The 19884-nt window shown below is 40.4% G+C and overlaps 2 protein-coding genes across 3 annotated transcripts in view; one reads left to right on the forward strand and one right to left on the reverse strand.

The window, feature by feature from the left end:
* The first annotated feature begins 1290 nt into the window (after positions 1–1290).
* On the forward strand, positions 1291–3454 carry NKX2-4 (NK2 homeobox 4). Its single transcript, XM_023191880.3, has 2 exons — positions 1291–1858; positions 2288–3454. Exons 1-2 carry the CDS (start codon positions 1411–1413, stop codon positions 2908–2910), a joined length of 1071 nt encoding a protein of 356 aa, XP_023047648.1. The 5' UTR covers positions 1291–1410; the 3' UTR covers positions 2911–3454.
* Positions 3455–8992: 5538 nt separating this feature from the next.
* The window catches only part of XRN2 (5'-3' exoribonuclease 2), an 89013-nt gene continuing 78121 nt past the window's right edge, over positions 8993–19884 (reverse strand). For both annotated transcript variants that reach the window (XM_023191881.3, XM_023191882.3), the window contains 3 exons: positions 16752–16815; positions 11816–11954; positions 8993–9552 (listed from right to left, as the gene is read on the reverse strand). In XM_023191881.3, coding sequence (XP_023047649.2) covers positions 9487–9552; positions 11816–11954; positions 16752–16815 — 269 coding nt within the window. In that variant the 3' untranslated portion in view covers positions 8993–9486. The remainder of the gene's footprint in view (positions 9553–11815; positions 11955–16751; positions 16816–19884) is intronic.

A 19884-nucleotide genomic window follows, 5' to 3' on the forward strand; every position in this document is an offset into this window, starting at 1 on the left:
TTTCTCCTGCTCCAGTTTCCAAGAAAACTTACAAATTTTATCTTCATTTCCCCGTTATCATTATTATTGCTGCAAGATTGTTTTCAAAATTTAATCAAATGCTTTGCACTTCTTTTGTCTTACGCTTTGTCTTGTTCAGTATTTAGTAGAGAGTTCGTAATGTCTAAGTATTCGGATAAAACTGCAAGTCAAAGGATGACAAAGTTTTAAAAATCTGTTTATCTATGGTTTTGTATTTTTCCAAAGAAACTACAATTTTCACCTGATTTCTGCATCCACTTTCATACCGCTTGAACAGGTTATATTTTTCCAATAACAACAAAAAGACCCATTGCAAACAACTAGAAATATTTGGAAGTTTTGATGTTTTGTCTTTCTCTTCTTTTTGATCATGATAGTGATGGAAGAATAAACTTAAGTCAGAGATATTTATTGAGAGAAAGAGAGAAAGAACACACACAAAGGGAAAGAAAGCAGTAAAAACAACTTTTCAAGTGTAAACTCAGTATGAAATATTTTAGGAAATAAAAATGTTCCCCCTCTTTCCCTTGTTCAATCTCCATCCCCACAGAGGAAAAACAGAATACTTACAAGTTAGTATCTGAGTATTTATCAGTGTATGTGTATTTTCTCTCTTCTTTAGGCTTGGATACTTTGAGCTAATTTGGAAGTGCCCGTTTGGTTGCCCACAAAATGATGCTTAAGGGTCTAAAGACGCATAAATTAGGGAGCCCTACAATGGCAAAGGATGGTCATTGTACCTCCTCTCTTTATGCGCTCTTACGGTGGGACCCAAGAGCCTTTTTTTTTTTTAACACTTTAGGTGATGGAGCGAATGAGGGACTGGTAACTGGAGAGGACGAAGCGAGCCCCCGCAACACCCTCCCCCCAAACTTAGCAGCATGTTCCCCACTCCGCAATTATACCAGACTTTGCATCGAAGTCGCTTTAGAAAACTGGGGTCTGGACGGGACCAGGCGAGCAGTCCTTCTTGTCTAGCCTCGACGCCAACCTCGGAGTTTCTATTTGTGGAGCTCGAGGGCTGGGGTAACTGCCGCAGATGGAGGAGCGAAGGATGGGAAAAGCAACGGGGGGTGATCTTTCCAAGAAACACCCAACAGCCGCTTTTACCTTTTTTGCCTCCATTATGGGGCGGGGGCTGGGGGGGGCGAGAGAAAAAGATGTCAATGACCATTGTTTGCTCGTTTGGGATGTTGCTCCGCCCCCCGAGTCTGTCGTAAACCTGGCGCCGGACTAAAATAAACCCCAGATCCCGCAGCCCGGGGGGCTCGCCGAGCCGCCGACTCCTCGTCACAGGCTCTGCTGCCGCGGCCGAGGTGGCGGCGACGAGCGGCCGCCGCGTCCTGCCGGCGCGCGCCCCAGGCCCCCTACCTGGTCGCCCGCCGAGCCATGTCGTTGAGCCCAAAGCACACGACGCCCTTCTCCGTGTCCGACATCCTGAGCCCCATCGAGGAGACCTACAAGAAGTTCGGCGGCGCCATGGACGGCGCGCCACCCGGCCTGGGGGCGCCCCTGGGGGCCGCGGCCGCCGCCGCATACCGCGCGCCGCCACCCGGGCCCTCCTCGCAGGCGGCAACTGTGGCAGGCATGCAGCCCCCTCACGCCATGGCGGGTCACAACGCGGCGGCCGCGGCGGCGGCGGCAGCAGCGGCGGCGGCGGCGGCCGCCACCTACCACATGCCGCCTGGCGTCTCGCAGTTCCCGCACGGCGCCATGGGCGGCTACTGCAACGGCGGCCTGGGCAACATGGGCGAGCTGCCCGCCTACACGGACGGCATGCGGGGCGGCGCGGCCACCGGCTGGTACGGCGCCAACCCGGACCCACGCTACTCGTCAAGTGAGAGGGGCCAGGAGCGCGGGACTGCGGGCGGCTCAGGCGTTTCCCGCCACAGCCGAGGGGCGCGGGGGCGCGGGACGGGGTGCGCGCGGCTTAGGCTGTCCTGGGACCTAGCGGGCGCGCTGGGCGTTCTGGGACGCGGCCCCAGACGCGCGGGGTTTCCGCGGACTCCGGGCGCGCGGGGTGTCCTGGGACCCGACTGGGAACGCGCGTGGGGTCCTGGGACCCGTTGACGCGCGCGGTGTCCTGGGACCTGCCGAGGGAGCGCGGGCCGTGCTGGGGCCCGGGGCCGCGGCGCTCAGGGGGTCTTGGGATTCAGCGAGGGCCTGGCAGCGTCGCGGCCGCCGCGGCGTGAAGAGAGGCGGCGGCTGGAGCAGCTCCCGGCGGGCCTGGAGCTCACCCGCCTTCCCCCTTGGGCCTCTTCCCCAGTCTCCAGGTTCATGGGGCCGTCGGCTGGCGTGAATGTGGCCGGCATGGGGTCGCTGACGGGCATCGCGGACGCCGCCAAGTCGCTGGCGCCGCTGCACGCGGCGGCGGCGGCAGCCGCTCCGCGAAGGAAGCGCCGCGTGCTCTTCTCGCAGGCGCAAGTCTACGAGCTGGAGCGGCGGTTCAAGCAGCAGAAGTACCTGTCGGCGCCGGAGCGCGAGCACCTGGCCAGCATGATCCACCTGACGCCCACGCAGGTCAAGATCTGGTTCCAGAACCACCGCTACAAGATGAAACGGCAGGCCAAGGACAAGGCGGCGCAGCAGCTGCAGCAGGAGGGTGGCCTGGGCCCGCCGCCGCCTCCGCCGCCGTCCCCGCGCCGCGTGGCTGTGCCCGTGCTGGTCAAGGACGGCAAGCCGTGCCAGAACGGTGCCAGCACGCCCACCCCTGGCCAGGCCGGTGCGCAGCCGCCGGCCCCGACGCCCGCGCCTGAGCTGGAGGAGCTGTCGCCCAGCCCACCCGCGCTGCACGGCCCGGGGGGCGGCCTGGCGGCCCTGGACCCGGCCGCCGGGGAGTACGGCGGTGGTGTCCTGGGCGCCAACCTGCTCTATGGCAGGACGTGGTGACAGCGAGGGCGCCCCGGGGCTAGGACCTGGTGCAGCCGAAGGGTCTGCAAGAAACTGCTAGAACGGATGGGGGAGGCATGCGAAAACTGACTCGCGCGTGTAAACGGCGATTCAAAACGAACCGGTCTCAGAGAGGGGCAGGCTGTGAACGTCTTTGCTGGGGGCGGGGGACAGCGACAGCCCGGAAACCGAGTAGTGTAACTTTATGCCACGAGGCTTTGAGGTGATTTTCTCCTCCTAAAAGTTCTTAAATGACGCGAAAAGATGGAGAAGTTCACACGGCGTTCTTAACCACAGCTCTCAAAGTTGGAAACTTTGTTGGCGTTTGTAACTCTAAAAATCAACCCAGCTTTAACAATGAGTCCTTTCTGAAGTGGAATTTATCTTGGGAGATTAATTTTCGAAGGGCCCCCTAAGTGCAATTTCATTAATGTTTGATTGAAAGTAAATTGAATTGTAGCTCAAGGTGGATCATACACGTAGCAACATTATTGCAGAGGAATTATTGCCATTTAGGTAATAGAGCATTGGAATCAAAATAGAATACTGATTATATGGATTGATGGAGCTTTTTAAATTTAATGCTGATTTCAAAATGTTTTGATGGTTATTTGGCAAATGAGTGTTTGTATGTTACCCTAAAAGAGGATTTTCCCCCCTAAGATGCAGCTCACCATAAGAAAGAAAGGTTGTATACTATTTGTATATGCAATCTGGTCTCCCAAAATCAACTGAGAAAATAAATAACCCTACCCTTCTGTAAACATGGTATTTACTCTTTTTGAGGTATTTTCTTGTCTGAATTTGAATACCTTGATAAAGTACTAGAACAATTAAAATTTCTAGAATTTACATCAATTAATCTATATTCAAAGCATGAGAAGAAGAAAGGTGATTTATTGAATTGTAATCAAGATATAAGGAATAAGTAACTAAAATATTTATAATTTTCCCACCATATTTAGAACCTAGGAGTTGCCCTGGTTTTGTTGGTGTTTTATTGTACAAATAATGTATTTACTCTTTACTATGCCGATTTATATTTCCTATGTTTCAAATGGATATTTAAATATAACTTAAAAGAAACAAGTTCTTTTTTCTAAAAGTCAAGTGGTCATTTCTTTTTCAAGTTTATACAGGACGATGCGTTTTTAAAATACTAGTTGTCATGATGTGACAACACAGTTAACTCATAAATGACTGGTATTGAAGTAAAAATACTAAAAGCTGAAGAATGTGCGTTTATAAAATTAATGAAAATTAAATAACATGGATAAAGCATGATTTGCAAATGATCAAAACAAATAGTTACGGGAGACCCCAAACCTCTTCTAATTTGAGATTTTAGAATTACAGCTTGGGGCTGAAACATTGTGTTTCACTTCATTGTTAGAACGTTTTTCTGAATATGCAACCTGAATTCATAAGAAGGTGTTTTAGAAGTTAAACTTGCACTTTTTCTAGATTTTTTTGTATAGTAATTTTTTGAAACTCTAGTTTCTTTCACAGAGGGAGAAAAACATTAAAAGAAGCAAGGAAATCACCCTTTATCAAGGGGTTGTAAAAGAATTTTTAGAAAATGAGATCTAATATTTGAAACATTTTATGTAAGAACAAATAATTTGAGCAGACAAATTTGTATGAAAATGTTACAATACACCCACAGAAAATTCTCTCAACTTAGGGGTTTTTTGGCATATTAATGGAAATGACTTTAGAAATGTTAACCAAGCTAGTAAGACTATTATTGATGTGCCAAATTTCAGAATGTCTGTTTATATTAGTTTGATTTCCTCACAATAGTACCATAATTCTGCAATTTTACTTGTAGAAAACGTTCTAAAAGTCCACATGGTTGGCAGTGTTTTTTGTTACAGTCCAATACCTACAAAAACAATAATAGCTTATAGTCCAAGGGCTCCGGGTAACATATTTAAAGAAAATAAGTCTTCATGGACAGTTTATTTCTGGAACAAAAAAATCCTTTAGACTGAAGGCGTGCACTTTCTTTTAAAAATATGTCACATTAAGAAGAAACAACTTTTATATATAGTATTTTCTGAAAGTGTATTTTGTGTGGGCATATCTTTTTTCTTTCAGCATTCCTTTAAGCAGTAAAAAACCCCAAGCCAGAAATAATTGCTGCAAAGGGCTTAACATTCTATACCCAGAGACTTACTGAGTGTATGTGTGCATATCCTGAAATTAGGGAAAGGTTTGATTCTTGCAGCTTAAAATAGAAATGTTTTTACCATAGAATCCCACCTTCTGATTCATGCAAAACAAGAGCTGTTTTCTTCTTTCTGCAATTAGTGCTTTGCAGATCTTTTATAAAAATACAAACGGCCGGACTAGGTGAAACTCATTAACTGAAGAGGAGGATAAGTGTCTCCACAACTAAGAGGGAAGACTGGCGCAGGGTCTGAGTGAAACAAAGGCCCCTCAAAGTTTGGCAGAGGCCACAGCAAACCTGTTTCAAAAATGCTTACTCAGCAGATGTGACCTTTTCCTAAATGTTTTTGGGTTTTACAACAGTTTGACTTATCTTTTCCAATTGAGGCACGGAGACCAAAAGCCAGAATCAAAGTTGCAGAGAGGAACATAGGGATTGCAGGTACTTTTCTGTAATATGTGTTAGGATGTATATTGAAGTGCTGTGTGTGCGAGAATGTGTGCAGTTTAGAAGGACACAAGGAGGGTGTTTTGTATATGGAAGGATGGGGGTGTAACCCAGTTGTCTTCTATTTAAGTCTTTGCCTAGAGCTAAAACTTAATGGTCAGAACAAGTAGTCAGTCAGACTTCTATCAACACAGATGTTGTGTTCATACTCCATTCGGCTAGCGACTGTTTACTTTCAATTTAAAGCAAACCAGAGACTCAATCCTGTTCACTGAATGCAAGCATCTTCCATAGACTTGCTTTGTTAACTGCATTGAATACTGATTATTTTAAAAGACTTTTTAGAATAAATTTGTGAGCCATAATTATATAAAGACCTATCGATTAGATTTTTAGATGTGAATTTGTGTCGAAGAGAACATACTGCATTATGTGGTGGCAAGACAAATTTCAGACAGAGTTCAAAGCATGGATAATACTCCCTCACTGCTTACCATAACCCTAATGTGTGGATGAAACCCTGTATGTTAATTATTTGAGACAGTTTTTTGAAACACTATTACTTGTTACCCTGCAACCCAGTGAGAGAACAATGATACATTTTAAAACATATAAATACGCTTTCACTACTAGTGAGATTTGGTGAACATCTGGGGAAGTTTCAAAGAAGATACCTAGACTGGGGAACTGCATTCGCATCCCATCAGGAATTTGCGCTCTCCAGTAAGTATTGAGATAACTTTGTGATTTCAGTATCACTTTTGTTTTTATTATTTTTAACTTTGGAGGTAATGGAAGTTTCTGGGAGAGGTGGGTTTGGTTTTGTTTTTGCTTTAGAATGTTTACCTGCAATTGAATGAAATGCCTTTCGTTTTTTGAAATTCCATGTAACCTTCAGTAATTGTTTAGGTGACTTCTAAAAAAAAGTTTCACTAGGCACATTGCCTAAATTTAAGTTGTGCAAACTATTTTGCAGTAGTGAACAGATGTATTCCTATTTCATACACGTCAATTAAAGCCCGTTCTCTTTTGGCCCTCATTGCATAAATAAGGCATGGAGAAACAAGCCACAGGAGGATTCTGCTTTACTGGGTGGAGGAGAAATCCATCGAGAATGGGCCGTTTGCTAGTTCATTCGTTTGGTGACTTTTTCCTGATGGGAAATAGCAGAGCAGTGAATCACCAGGAATAAAGTCTGGAGAGATCGCAGCTCCAGGACCCTTTCGGGGTGGGCAGGAGGCGTCAGTCAGTGGGACGGAGCCAGATCGAGGAATTGGGGGCTCTAATTTGACTCTTCAGGGAATGTCCGGATTTTAGATTTCAAAGCATAGCTAAATTCGGTTACTTTCACACTTGGAACTTAAAACAGCAGCCTCAGAAGGAAGACTATTTCTGGTATTCTACAGCTCTGCTGCTTGCATCTGTACAGGGAGTTGAGATGCAGCGGCAGGTTGAGAAGCTGCGGCGCCGCGTGGGGGGACGCGGACGAGGAAGGAGCTTTCCGCGCCCATCCTGTGCGTGCGGCCGGCTCGCGGGGCTCCCGGGAGGGCCAGTCGCGGGGTCTGCGGGCTGGGCCGGGCGGCTAATGAGCCGCTGGGGAGACCCAGGCGCCGGGCGCGTGCCCCACGTGCATCGAGGGCCCGGCACTTCCCAACCCCGCTGGGAGAAAGTTGAGCCAAGCACCTAGGACCTGAGCTCTGAGTAGCCCGCGGGTCCCGGGAGCCGCCACCATCCCGCCCCTGGCTGCGAGGTCGCCGCGCCCGGGCCCTTCATTTCGGTCCAGGCGCGCCCAGCAAGGGAGTGCTGGGACCCCAGCCTCACCCGGCCTGTTCCTGGCATCCCACGTCATCGTACGAAAATTAACCTATCGCTCATTACACCCAATTTGCCTTTGTAACGCTAAATGGCAATCTAATACCAGTTTGTAGACGGCTTTGTACATTAACATACATTACCCCATTTGATCTTTAAAGGGAAGACAACTGCTCATTACGGGCCCTTAGCCCCAGAGTAGTCAAGCTGTTTCCAGGTTCTAAGATTTTTTTTTGTTTGTTTAACTTTAATAGAAGACCCTGAAAAAATGTGCCGTTTAAAGAGAATATCATTGCGTACAAATAACTACTTAAAATTGGCCCAACGAATTTATTCTTACATCAGAATTTGGAGGAGATATTTACAGCTTTAAACATTAAAGCTCTAAAAAGCATTTTGCTTATTGAAATGGGCAGGGCACTTTCCTGGAAGATTCAAACGCGGAGACAAGTTGGAAAGAGATGAAGACTAAGGATGGAGAGGAAGCAGCAAGGGTGAGGTCAGGAGCAGGGCCTGAAGCTGGCTCAGCAAGGGAACACCTGCCAGTTCTGCAGAGGAAATCTGCTGTCATCAGTTTCTCCATCAGGCCTTTTGCTCAGATGTCTTCCAAACAGTGCTTTAAACATTCAGTCAAAAACTGAATTCTCAGGACAGCTTAAAATAAAACTAAGTCAGAACTAAAGGTCTGAGAATATAAAGAGTGGAATTGTGGGTTTTGACTGTTAACTATGAACAGTAAAACTTTTACTCCTTTGGAATATGCAATGCTTTACTGAGATGGCTATCTATAGTTTTAATATTTGGGAGATAAACTTACAGAGAAATTGAATAGAAGACATTATCCCTTGAATGTTGAGCAAAGGCAATTATGTAAGGGTTGGATTGGTAATTCCTGATGGAGAGACTCTTTGTCTCAACAATAAAGGATCCTGCTCTGGTCACCCATCATTAGCAATGAACTCAATAGCTACAAAATACCTTCCTATTCAAGGTTGAGGTGAGATTTTTTTTTCCCCCCACAGACTAAGTTTAACAAGTATGCTTCAGTTGAATATTAAAGCAAAGATGCCCTAAGTCAGGAGGTCAAAGAGAAACTTTACCTCATAATCTTGGGCTAGGAGGGAAAAACTGAAACAAAGCAATAGTCTGTGTGTGTCTAAATATGTTTTGGTAATCAAATGAAAATGCATATGTAAGTGCTGTATGTGAACTCCAAACACACATTTAAGCAATTTATAGTGTGCTTAGTAGCAAGGAAAAACATGAGTACAAATTGCAATCTAATGAAATACAAAAAATATGCTAAGGAGCATAAGACTATTTGGCCATTGTCAACTTGAAGATTTAAAACAAGTCCTTAAAACTGGAGCACAAGTCTACATTAAATTTGTAAAAATGTTATTTATCTCATAGAGATTTTTGAGTTAGCCAGATCAGTCACTGTTGTATTAACAACAAAGTTAAAGCTTTTGTTATGTCTTGCTGATCCTATCTTTTAAAATCTGCTTCTTCAAATTGACTTCTTTGTCCTTTGGTTTGGACATCTGATTATAGAAATAAATAGTTTTCTGCAAAAGTTAGTTTTAAAAAACCATGCTTGGTCAAGATTTTCAAAGTAGAAATACTGCAAAATAACAAGAACACAAAACAGAGTTTCAAAAGTTTAACTTTATTTTTTTTTTTTACTAAAGTCCAGAAATTTCTGTAAGACAAGTACATTAATGAAATGTTTCCAAAGAAATACTGAACAATATATACTCTAGTTTGCTGAGGGTTCCAGCTCAAGAGTTCAAACCTAATTCTTGTGCAATAAAAATCAGCATGGATCTTAGATGATCTAGAATACACTGTGTTTTGAAATCCACAGCTGGTTTCGTTTTTAACCATAATGAAAAACCAGTACTCCTATTCCATCAAATTGTGTTTTATAAGCAATAATAAATTCAGATCCACTGTATTATGCAACATACATCTTTGGAAAGCAACATAAACAGTGAGATCAGATCAGTAGAAATATACACAGTTAAAAGAAATACACAAAGTACTGTAGTTTTATTAAAAACTACTACTTGAGAAAGAAATCTTTCCACAAATAGCATAAAACTGTAGAATGATGAAAGGATTTGGGAAAGCTTTACAAAAGCTTAATTCCAATTGTATCTTCCTGAGGGTGGTGGCAAAGGGTATTTCCTTCCTTCTCTGGGATATCCCTGAAAATAAACAAAAGAAAAGAGTTTATTTTCTGGACTGATACTCCTGCAAGTCAGTTAATTTTACACTTCTATGGAAAAATACATCATAAGGAAACTGAGTATGTGTTAAAGGTACAGCACATGGAAAGGTCCCATAAACAGGTGCTTTGATCCAGAGCTTTAACACAAAGTTGTTGCAAAGTTGGAGGCTAGCACAAATGCTATTACTGAAAAATTAAAAAAAACCTTAACAATCACAAATGCACACAAATGCACTAGAGTTAAGTGTTTTGTGTAAACAACATGTACAGACAGTGGTTCTCAATTTTCCCACCGTCCTAGCAGTAGTAATTCAAGTCACTTTGTTGTAAGATACCCACATCAATTTAGACTTATTACACAAGGAAAGTAACTTTGCTTTAACCAAGGCAAGAGCTTGCTAAGTCAGTTAAGGCCAAATTGATTTTAGGGATTTTTTTATTTAGCAAAAAAAAGTAGGACATTAAATGATATATTAAGGTTATTACACAATCCATTAGCAATGACCTTTATAACAAACATATCCTAGAATGCTTGCAAATAACATTTCTGTATAACAAAAGATAAACCTGACACCTCTTCATTGTAAGTCCTTTTCTAGGCCTCTAGGGTTTTGAAATGGAACCCCCTCCCACCTCACTTTGCCACCCAGACAGCACTTCAGTACTTTAAATATGAACATGTGCAGACTCAAGGCCAGAATGTAGGCTAAGGCCTTGTTTGGCGATATAAAACTTTACTAAACATACAATGAAGTAATGATTTTATGTTTTTAACAACAGACTTCTGCAATTCAATAGTGCTTCAAAAATTGTGATTTAATAAAAAGTATCTCCATGGAAAAGAGACTGAGAAAGAAGAAATGTTATTTTCAAAAAGTCCTAAAAGAATAATAAACTTACCAATTAGTTTGTATCTTTTAAGTAAGTAAGAATTTTATCTCCTACAACAGCAGAGAGTTCCTTTAAAAGGAAGATCTCCAAAGGAGGGAGGAAAATGGATGAACTGGGGTCAGCAGTCTAGGCAGCCAGCCCCCAGCTCTCCTGCACAACTGTGTGGGGTTTTTAGGGTTTCAGTTCCTGACTTTGAAAATGAAGTGACTAGACTACACATTCTCCAAGTTTCTTCCAGTTACAAATATGTCCTCACTTCAAAAATGCTCATCACTGAAACTGCGTAGTGCCATCTAACCACAGTAACATAAACAGCCGTAATTCACTGATGTGATTTTTAGAGGTCCTGGTTTGAAAGAATTCAAAGCAAAATTCTATAAACTGATTTAAATAAACTGTAAAAAAATCCTCTCAGAAGACATTAACTATTTGCAGTTAAGGTGATTATCTTCTTGTAAGGTGGAGATATTTGTAAGAATACATCAAAAAAGTATACAACATATGTTCCTTAGCTGTGAGAAGAGAGGTCTTACTAATTAATATGTGAAGCACTGCAGAAGGCCTGGAGGCAACACCAGGTAAGCAATTTAAAAACCACTTCACATCACTGCAGGTGCCAAACTCCATAAACATTACACTTTGAATCATAGCATTCCAATCTTGTTCTCTAGTAAGGATTCCATTAACAGCATGTAAATACTGGCCAGGGTGTCAAATTGCTGGAAGAAATTATGTCAAATAGACCTCCGTCTTAAATGCTAAAACTGGATGCCGTAAAGAGAAGGAAATGAAGCTTACATATACTAAATTTGTCTAGGAATTATGACATCCAGTGATACAGCTGCTTACATTGAGAAGAAAAATATGTGGAAGATTATCAAGCAGAGATTTCTTTTATGAGGAGGGATATCAGATGAATCAAGACAGGAGACTTCTAAAATAACAACATTTTAAAATGACTTCTAAAAGACAACAGCTGAAAAAGTAGACTTACTTTCCAGCTTCCAGAAAATCACCCATTACGAGGGATCTAGGTTCTACTAAAGAACAATACCCTTAAAGAAAAAACAATGTTTTGGTGACTGACTATATTTGGACTAATTATCACTGACTGCTATGATTTAAAGGGCTTTTGGGTTGGAAATTCTTTGGCATCTTCAAGGTATATAACCTATTTAGTGAGGCGGGTAGGTACTCAACCCATATACATTTTTAATGACAGACCAAAGTTCAGCTAAGCTACTCTCTCAGTGTCTTCTCCAGAAATGTTGGTAAGAAAATATGGAGTCCTGTGAGGCTTGTTGAAATACAAAGTGAGCAGTATGCTTTTCATCCCACAACCCATTTACCTGTCTCCCTCCATGATCATCTCGTCTGGGTGGATACCCACCAGGCCCAGCTAGCATCTGGTACTGGTTTGGCTGGAAGGCTGCATTCTGGGTTTGCAGCATCCGGTTCCATGGGAGCAGGGGTTCAGCCCCAACGCCTCTGTAGAAAAGTACCAGGTTTACATCAGAAGCCACGCCTACTATACAGCACAAAGCCTAAAATTGGCAGGTATCATCTCCAAATTTTAGTACAATCCAATTTACCTGGATTTATCATATGGGATACAGAGTATCAGAATGGCCTTTGTGTCCCTTATATCCAGTATAATCTAACATGTTTCATGAAGCATGAGCATTTATTACAATGGATGTTTAAACTCAACTGAGAAGTTCTGACTTTTACAAATTATTTTGTTCATTTTCAATTGGGAAATTTCCTTTTTAGTCACTTAAAGATGTAGACCCAAGATCACCAAGTTGGCTACATTTAAGATGCTATCCAAACAGTAAACATGTACACGACAGGAGAATGAGGCTTTATTTTCAAAAATGTCCAGACTCATTCTTGGATCCATTCTCTCTACTTAATTGCAGGTTGCAAATGAATTCTTACTGCTGAGTATTTTGAATCCAGGGTAGGAGACTTGGCTGTTTTTTCCCATCCATTATTCTGTTCAATATGTCAGAAGGTCTGATTGGGAGGAAACCTTTTCAAGTTCTATTGATGCAGCTTTCAATTGACCACGGTGACCTAGCAACATGAGCACTAATTGGCATGGGCTGACTGGCATTTGGTGTAGAGTTTACATGGGAACACAGATTCAACGGCTATTATAACCCAGTTTGCTGTCCCAGATTACTAGTCGAAAGAAATGTTTTAATTGTCTTCAAGTGCCTATTTTAACTTTGCAGATGCAAAGCAAAAGGTGTAATGTACTAAATCATAACTTAATTAAAAACTGTCGCATAAACAATGTAGCAAGGATATATACCTTCTAAAGGCAATCACCATTTAAGACTTTACTTTCCCCTTAAGGCACTTTCCATAACTTCCATTTTATGGAAGGCACTATAAAGAATAAACAGAGGCAAATGCGCCAGTATATTTGAACATTAAAAGCTTTGGGGCCACTGACCATGTTAGGAGTAATTCAATAAAACTTTAAATTCACTGAAATGCTGACTAGCTGGTAATCAGTTATAACCATAGCAGCATAAGAATTTCAATTCCGAGGTCTTAGGGGAAAAAAGCCCGGTGCTGCGCTCACTGGGTAAAGCATTCTTCTCACATCTTTTCAAGCCTGAATCCATCCTCTCTACCCCCACTCTCCTCCCTTCACTTGGAGCTTGCCTTCTTTTTATTAAAACAACACCAGAGATAATTATTTTTGTGTGATGGCTCGAAGAGATGAACTGCTCTCTAAAGAACTCTAGAAAGACTAAAGCTTTTCTGTACAGTTGGTAGCTGAAACCAGAGCTCTAATAACCGTATGTTATAAGTAATTCAGAATACAATTAAAAATTTAAAAGTTTTTATCTCAGAAAGAAAATCATATGGCTAGGGCTTTTAATTATTTTTCAGGATAATTACTAGCACAAATATATTTTAGCAAGAATGCCTCCATCTATTTTAGCAAGAACAGCTCCATGTGCAGAGATAGGAATGGTCTCTTTCAGTCTCTGCAGAAGTGAAGAGCTAAACTAAGGTTTGTGCTGTAACCAAAGTCTCCTCAAAACTGGGCCAATTAATGCAAAACCCATACGCTAAAAATACAATTCATATCTTAACTGTGATCAGTTTTTCTTTTGAGTCTTACAATAATAAAATTCAACTGAGTTTTAGGAAGATCTGCTGGCATAAATAATATACATTATAAATGCAATTCAAAACTTTTATGTTCCAAAAACAGATTAAGAACAAAGCCACAGTTTAAAAACGCAAGTTCTTTTTGTTTGATTACTTATAATGTTTTTTGACAAAGGTAATTTTTATGGAAAAAATCATCAATAATTAAAATTAAACAGAAGAACAAAGCAAGGATGTCATGTACTACCCTCTTCTGACTTTTATGACAGAAAGGCCTTTATTTTCAACAAGTTTATCTATATGTCTAGACTAATTATATAATTTGCAAATACTTACAAAACTAAAAATTTGCCTAGGAAATTATGTTTTAAAATCTGGGATGGAAGCACAGAGACTGACATATCCTAACTTCTAAAAATTAGCAATGAGGCCAGGCACAGTAGCTCAGCTTGTCATCCAGCACTCCAGGAGGCCGAGGCAGGCAGATCACTTCAGCCCAGGAGTCTGAGACCAGCCTGGGCAACATGGCAAAACCCCGTCTCTAATAAAAATACAAAAATCAGCCAGGCATGGTAGTGTAGGGGCCTGTAGTCCCAGCTACTTGGGAGGCTGAGGCATAAGAATCACTTGAACCTGGATGGCAGAAGCTGCAGTGAGCCAAGATCATGACATTACACTCTAGCCTGGGTGATGGAGTGAGACCTTGTCACGATAAATAAATAAATAAATAAAGTTAATAAATAAGGCAACTTATTTGAGCCATTTGGCATCACAGATGACAACAATATTCTTAAGTTTCCAAATTGTTTTGGAACGTTACTGGAGATGTGAACTACTATGAATTTGGATATTTTAATACGTATGGTAAAATCGGAGTTTTAAAGGATTTTTCATGATTGAGCTTAACACCCATAGGAAAAAAATTAAATGGCTGCCTTGCAAATGACTGAAAAAGAGGCCTCCATTGACAAGAAGAATCCAAACAATGTGACAGAACTCAAGTGACAAAGATAACGCTGGGTATCTATTAACTCTAGGCTGTGTCTGTGTTGGGAGGATGTTCCTGTTGTATTTTTAAATCTACTAGATATATGGATTATACATACCATCTTAAACTAGGAAATTATTCAAGAAATGCAATGTAATAAAAAAAAAAAACACTCAAAAGTCTCTTAATAGGATTCTCAACGAACACTCAGAATAGTGCCATGGAAACATACTGAACTAAGGACTGGTAAAACCTGGTTCTGGAACAAAATGGTGTATTTCTTAAATGTCTGTAGGACTTTTATGATAGAACTCTATTATGCTCACATTTACCTTTTGCTTTCAGGTAAAATTTTAAGTATTTGACTAAAACTAAACCAAAAAACATCCCCACAAAACTTGTCACTAACCAGCTGGGTTCACAAAGTCAGAATAATACTAGTACTTGGCTAGGGTAGAATAAGAACAAAACCTGATGGACAGCAGGGCAAGGGAAGGGACAATGATGATGATCTTAGGAAAACTTTTAATGTCAACAGAGGGGAGGAAAGCTGTTGGGGCCTTAGAAGTGGAAACAGATCTTTTACTTCCTTTGAAGTCCCTATGTCTTTATATTATGCTCAGAGTAAATATTCTGGTAAGTTTTGTTCCAGTGAAAAGTTTCTTGGTAAAGAATGGCACAAAAGAGTGACCTTAGGTAAGTTGCTGAACTTCTCTGTGCCTCACTTTCTTCATTTGCAAAAATATAAAAATAATAGCATCTATTTCAATGCACTGCTGGGAGGAATAAATGAAATCCTTCTTATTAAAGGATGTTAACAGTGTTAACACTTCGTAAGCAGACAAACATTTGCCATTATTATCAGTATGGAAAGTCAGCAATAAGATAGGGAAACCAAGTATATAATTTAGGAAAAATTTACCCCTTACTCATTTAATTTCTGCTTAAAATTGGTGGTAACGAGGAAAATGAAACAGCACATACTGTGTGCTTTCAGAAAATATACTAAAATCAAAACATTAATACACATATTGCTAGTCATACTACATTTAATGAGACTTGCACTAAGTTAATACTGTCAGTAAACATCGAATAACATGATTCCTTGTATCCTCTTGAAGATAACAGTGAAATCAAGTTTTGGAGTCTCTGAAGAGTTATAAAGTTTTCTTAAAAGGGGAGCTGCATTTAGAACCCCATTTATAAAAATACTTTATTCATTTCAGATGTGAACAGATTAGAGATTGTTAACATGGCAGAGGAGAAGATAATAGAACAGATTAAAACTGGGAAGGCAAAAAAGAAAGCCTTATTATGATGTGGCTTAATTTGTTTTTGCATTTACTGATGTTGGCAAAAGCATCGTGAAATGATGCATTTTAAAGCTGGCCTTTAAAAATTATTCTACAGAAGTTAATTATTCATAACGTGCCTAGTTATCTTGCTGTACAGAGTCCATCTGACTTAGGAGCACACAACTTATCAATGAAGGAATACATGTTAAACATCCCTTGTTATTAAACCATGTCACATTCTTCCTAGTCCATGGTACTTATTAGACTGCAGATCCCATAATCCTCTTCTGAGTCCCTTCTGCGTTTAATTCAGTTCAGTCTTAAGTAGTTAAAGAAACTGTTTTCAGTGGCAACTAATAACTACTGACCTACAGTGACACTGCCCTACAATAGGCTTGTCAGCCCTGAAAAAGTTGTACCAAAGAAGCTGATTAGGACTTCAAGAGGTTTGCAGCAAGAATCAATGGTTGGTCTGTACTAACGCTGCATTGCCCGCACAGAAATGATAAAAGTGGAACACCATTAGTTATGCCTCATTAAGCTGCACAACCCTTCTAAAAAGAAATTTGTTTAGCCTGACCAAAACCTAATACCGTTTTAAGCTGTGTTGCATTTTTCAGGGCATCTCAAAAGCATCAATAAAATAAAGGCGAACAACCAAGAAAGTAAGAAAGTATATTAAACATGAGTCTTTTAATTCAAAGTATTAGCTATATACTTTCCTTTTAAAGGACAGGCACAAGAGAAACTGTTTTTGGTGAGAAAAAGTACATTTCAAACCACGGAGGTTTTAGCTTCCATAAAACCCGTAAGCCCCAAATGTTGGTGTCAGAAAGTATTTAAAAGTCATGTCTACTTTAATATTACCTGTCAAACCTTTGCTGCTGGAAAAGGGGAGGAGGACCTCGCCAGGAATCCTGGGGCCTCATATCTGAAAAAGAAACAGAAAGGGTTAAGAAGATTTTTTAAAGTAACCAATATTCAACTACCCAATATTTTATAATTAAAAGTTCTTAAAAAGAATCTGAGAAAGACTGTAAACTAAATAAACTAGTATCATAATAACACACGCCACAAACGTATAAAGATAAGTAACTAACAGGGTCAGCAAATTTTTTGTTTTATTATTTTTCCTTTGATAACAAAATAGGTTTGGTAATCCCTGGCCACTAAACTCACATAATCGTGTGTGTGTGTGTGTGTGTGTGTAAGTAAAGATACATATATTTTACACAGTTTTTACATTTATATTTTAAGTGCTATGCAAAAGGAAAGGTTTAGTTCTTTTCCATAAATAGAATACAAACTGAATGAACAGTATCTACAACAGAAATCCTGAAATTTTCCTTCTGAAGGCACAAATTGCTATCATTAACATTAAACAAAGCACACACAATCTCTCCAACACAAACCAAGAAAACAGGTTAATGAAGAGACCACTCATTTCTCCATCTTTTCTGATAGTTTTCTTGTAACACAAAGCTGAACTAGCAACATCATCTAACTAGAAGAAACAATTAAATGGCTCCTGCTCTTCTACGTAAACTGACGGATATGGGATGAAAGAAGCATCTGGGCCTGTCTATATCAACGAACCACAGCTTGCAGTCACTTCACCTTCAGCGGGGTCTGCTGTGACCTAATTAAAACTGCTGGTTCCAGAAGTTGTCTAATGAGATCACCCTGCAAGGACAGTAACCTCCTCTAGACTCCCGAGACCAAGGACAACAAGGCTTACCATAATGTATTCAGGCTCACATTTTAATAGAAACACAAACTAAAAAATGCTTTTCAAAATTACTTTCTTAAAGAATAGAAGAGTTGACAGCTTATCTCTGGTTAGAAACCAAAAATATATATGGTTTTTTACTTAAGAGAGAGAGAGAAAGAAAAAAGTAGAATCATGCTTTAAAAGCCCCATGACAAAGAACATGGAATCAATAAAATATCTAGCTGCTCACAATGACTCTAGCTCACAATGATTCTAGCTCACAACTGGCGGCCTCAGCTCTGGGCTTCCTTCCCATCTTGACATGCTGAGAAGGCCAGACTGAAGAAAGTTTTCTTTATGTGGACAAACTACCTGAAGGCGGGCAATCTGCAGCTGCCACAGCCACTCCCACCTCAGTCCATGGCCAGCTGGAAAAGTTTCTGCAGCCATACCCATGGGTGCCAAACATACCTCTCAGAAAGGTGCAGGAAGCCCTTTATTAGCTGTCACTTCCAGGCAGATTCCCATTGTGAATTAAAAGGTAGTATCTTTAGTCAATTGGAATTAAGTTCCTTTTTCATCTCTTAAAAACCAAACTACTAGCAGTCAAACTGAGTAACAATGTGGAGGATGCTGATTACCACACACTCCACAGAAAACAGAGGAAGACAGTTCCCCACCCTAGGCCCAGAGTAAGTTCTAAGTCATTACTACAGACTATACACTATCAAAACATCAATTTTTTGAAGAGGTAAAAGTAAAAAATTCTTACAATAATGGCAATGATTTGTATGGTTTATTTCTATGCGAAAACTTAAGATACATTTACATATGACTTTCAATGAGTTACCATTTGTGAGAAAGTAATCTACTGAAAGTAAAATCAATGTTTGAGCCACTTTTTCAGCTCATGTACAAAATTAGTTTAGTGAGAATCAGTTAAAATGTTCCCAGAAGAATTTCATTTTAGTGCCCTTATATACACGAAATTTACAAATGTAACAGAAGTCAAAAGTAGTACAGCAAATACCCATCCGGACCCCTGTCTACCTCTGTACTTCACATCCCCTGGAATCACTGTGGTTACCCTGGAAACACACCCTTTTTTACCATTAGGACTTAATTCCATATTGTGGTTGCCTGGTGTCTCTTTATGTATGGTATAATCGCAGGATACACATTCTCCATGGTACTTACGAAAGCTTCCACGGTGGCTCCCTAATAACATTAAAATCGAATGAGGACAATACAAAGATACAGCTACATTAAGAGAAACCTTCAGAAACAATCTAATGTTTTAAGAAAAATAAAGATGGGAAAAAAACTTGTCTATTTTCTCCTAGAAACTGTGCTAATGCAGATGAAGCCATCAACACCCATAATATATATTCATTAGACTCAAACATGCTATTCTTAGATTAAGCACAGCAGTATTTCTAAGTAGAACTGGAAGGTAAAGTTTACTAATATAAATGCTTTTTTTGGAGGAGGAAATAATTGTCTAACCTATACACCTAGAAATGTCTTAAAAAACAGCAAATGTTCCTAATATGTCACTTCTAGTGTGCCAGGTGCCTCTCTATTTTCCATTTTCTATCTCTCACCGCCAGGACAATTATTTTTTCCATATAAATTCAGCACATACGAATATTAACAGTTTTTTGTTAAAACCTAAGCAAATTTTCCAAAACTTTCAATAAACTCTGATGCAATTTTTAAAACACTCCTTGTTTTCAATCCAAAAAGAAAAATAAAAAGGCTCAAAGAAATATTTCAAGGTTACTTTTAACCAAATTTCTTTATATGGCTCTAAGTAACATATATAACCTGGAAGTATTCATAAAGTAGAAATATTTCCTGGCTGATCCGTAATGAAGTAGATGGTAAAACAAACTTATTATCATTCATTTGTATGGCTCTAACAGAAGATCCATTTGAGAGGAAGAAAAAAACTTCTAAGGTAGTGAATTGCACTTCAGAAGGTACAGGCGAGAGTAGAAAAATGACAGTTAATTTTTTCCTTTGGTCTTTAAAAACTTACCCCTTTTCTAGAGCTTTAAGGCCATGTAAACCAAGCTTCGCCAATAGCTTCTCAAGTGACAATTTACCTAATCAGCGTGGCAATCACAGAAAAGATTCCATGTTTACTGATTGCACTAGGCAAAAATCACTTTTCAATGTGGCTAACTGACAAGTTTACAGACTAAAATGAAGAGAAGTCACATTTAAGGTTCTCTGGGCTACAAAAACCAAATGCTTTATTCAGACTGAGTACTCAGGGCTACACTC

The sequence above is a fragment of the Piliocolobus tephrosceles genome, chromosome 20 (genome assembly GCF_002776525.5).
Source record: "Piliocolobus tephrosceles isolate RC106 chromosome 20, ASM277652v3, whole genome shotgun sequence".
In the NCBI taxonomy this organism is placed as follows: Eukaryota; Metazoa; Chordata; class Mammalia; order Primates; family Cercopithecidae; genus Piliocolobus; species Piliocolobus tephrosceles.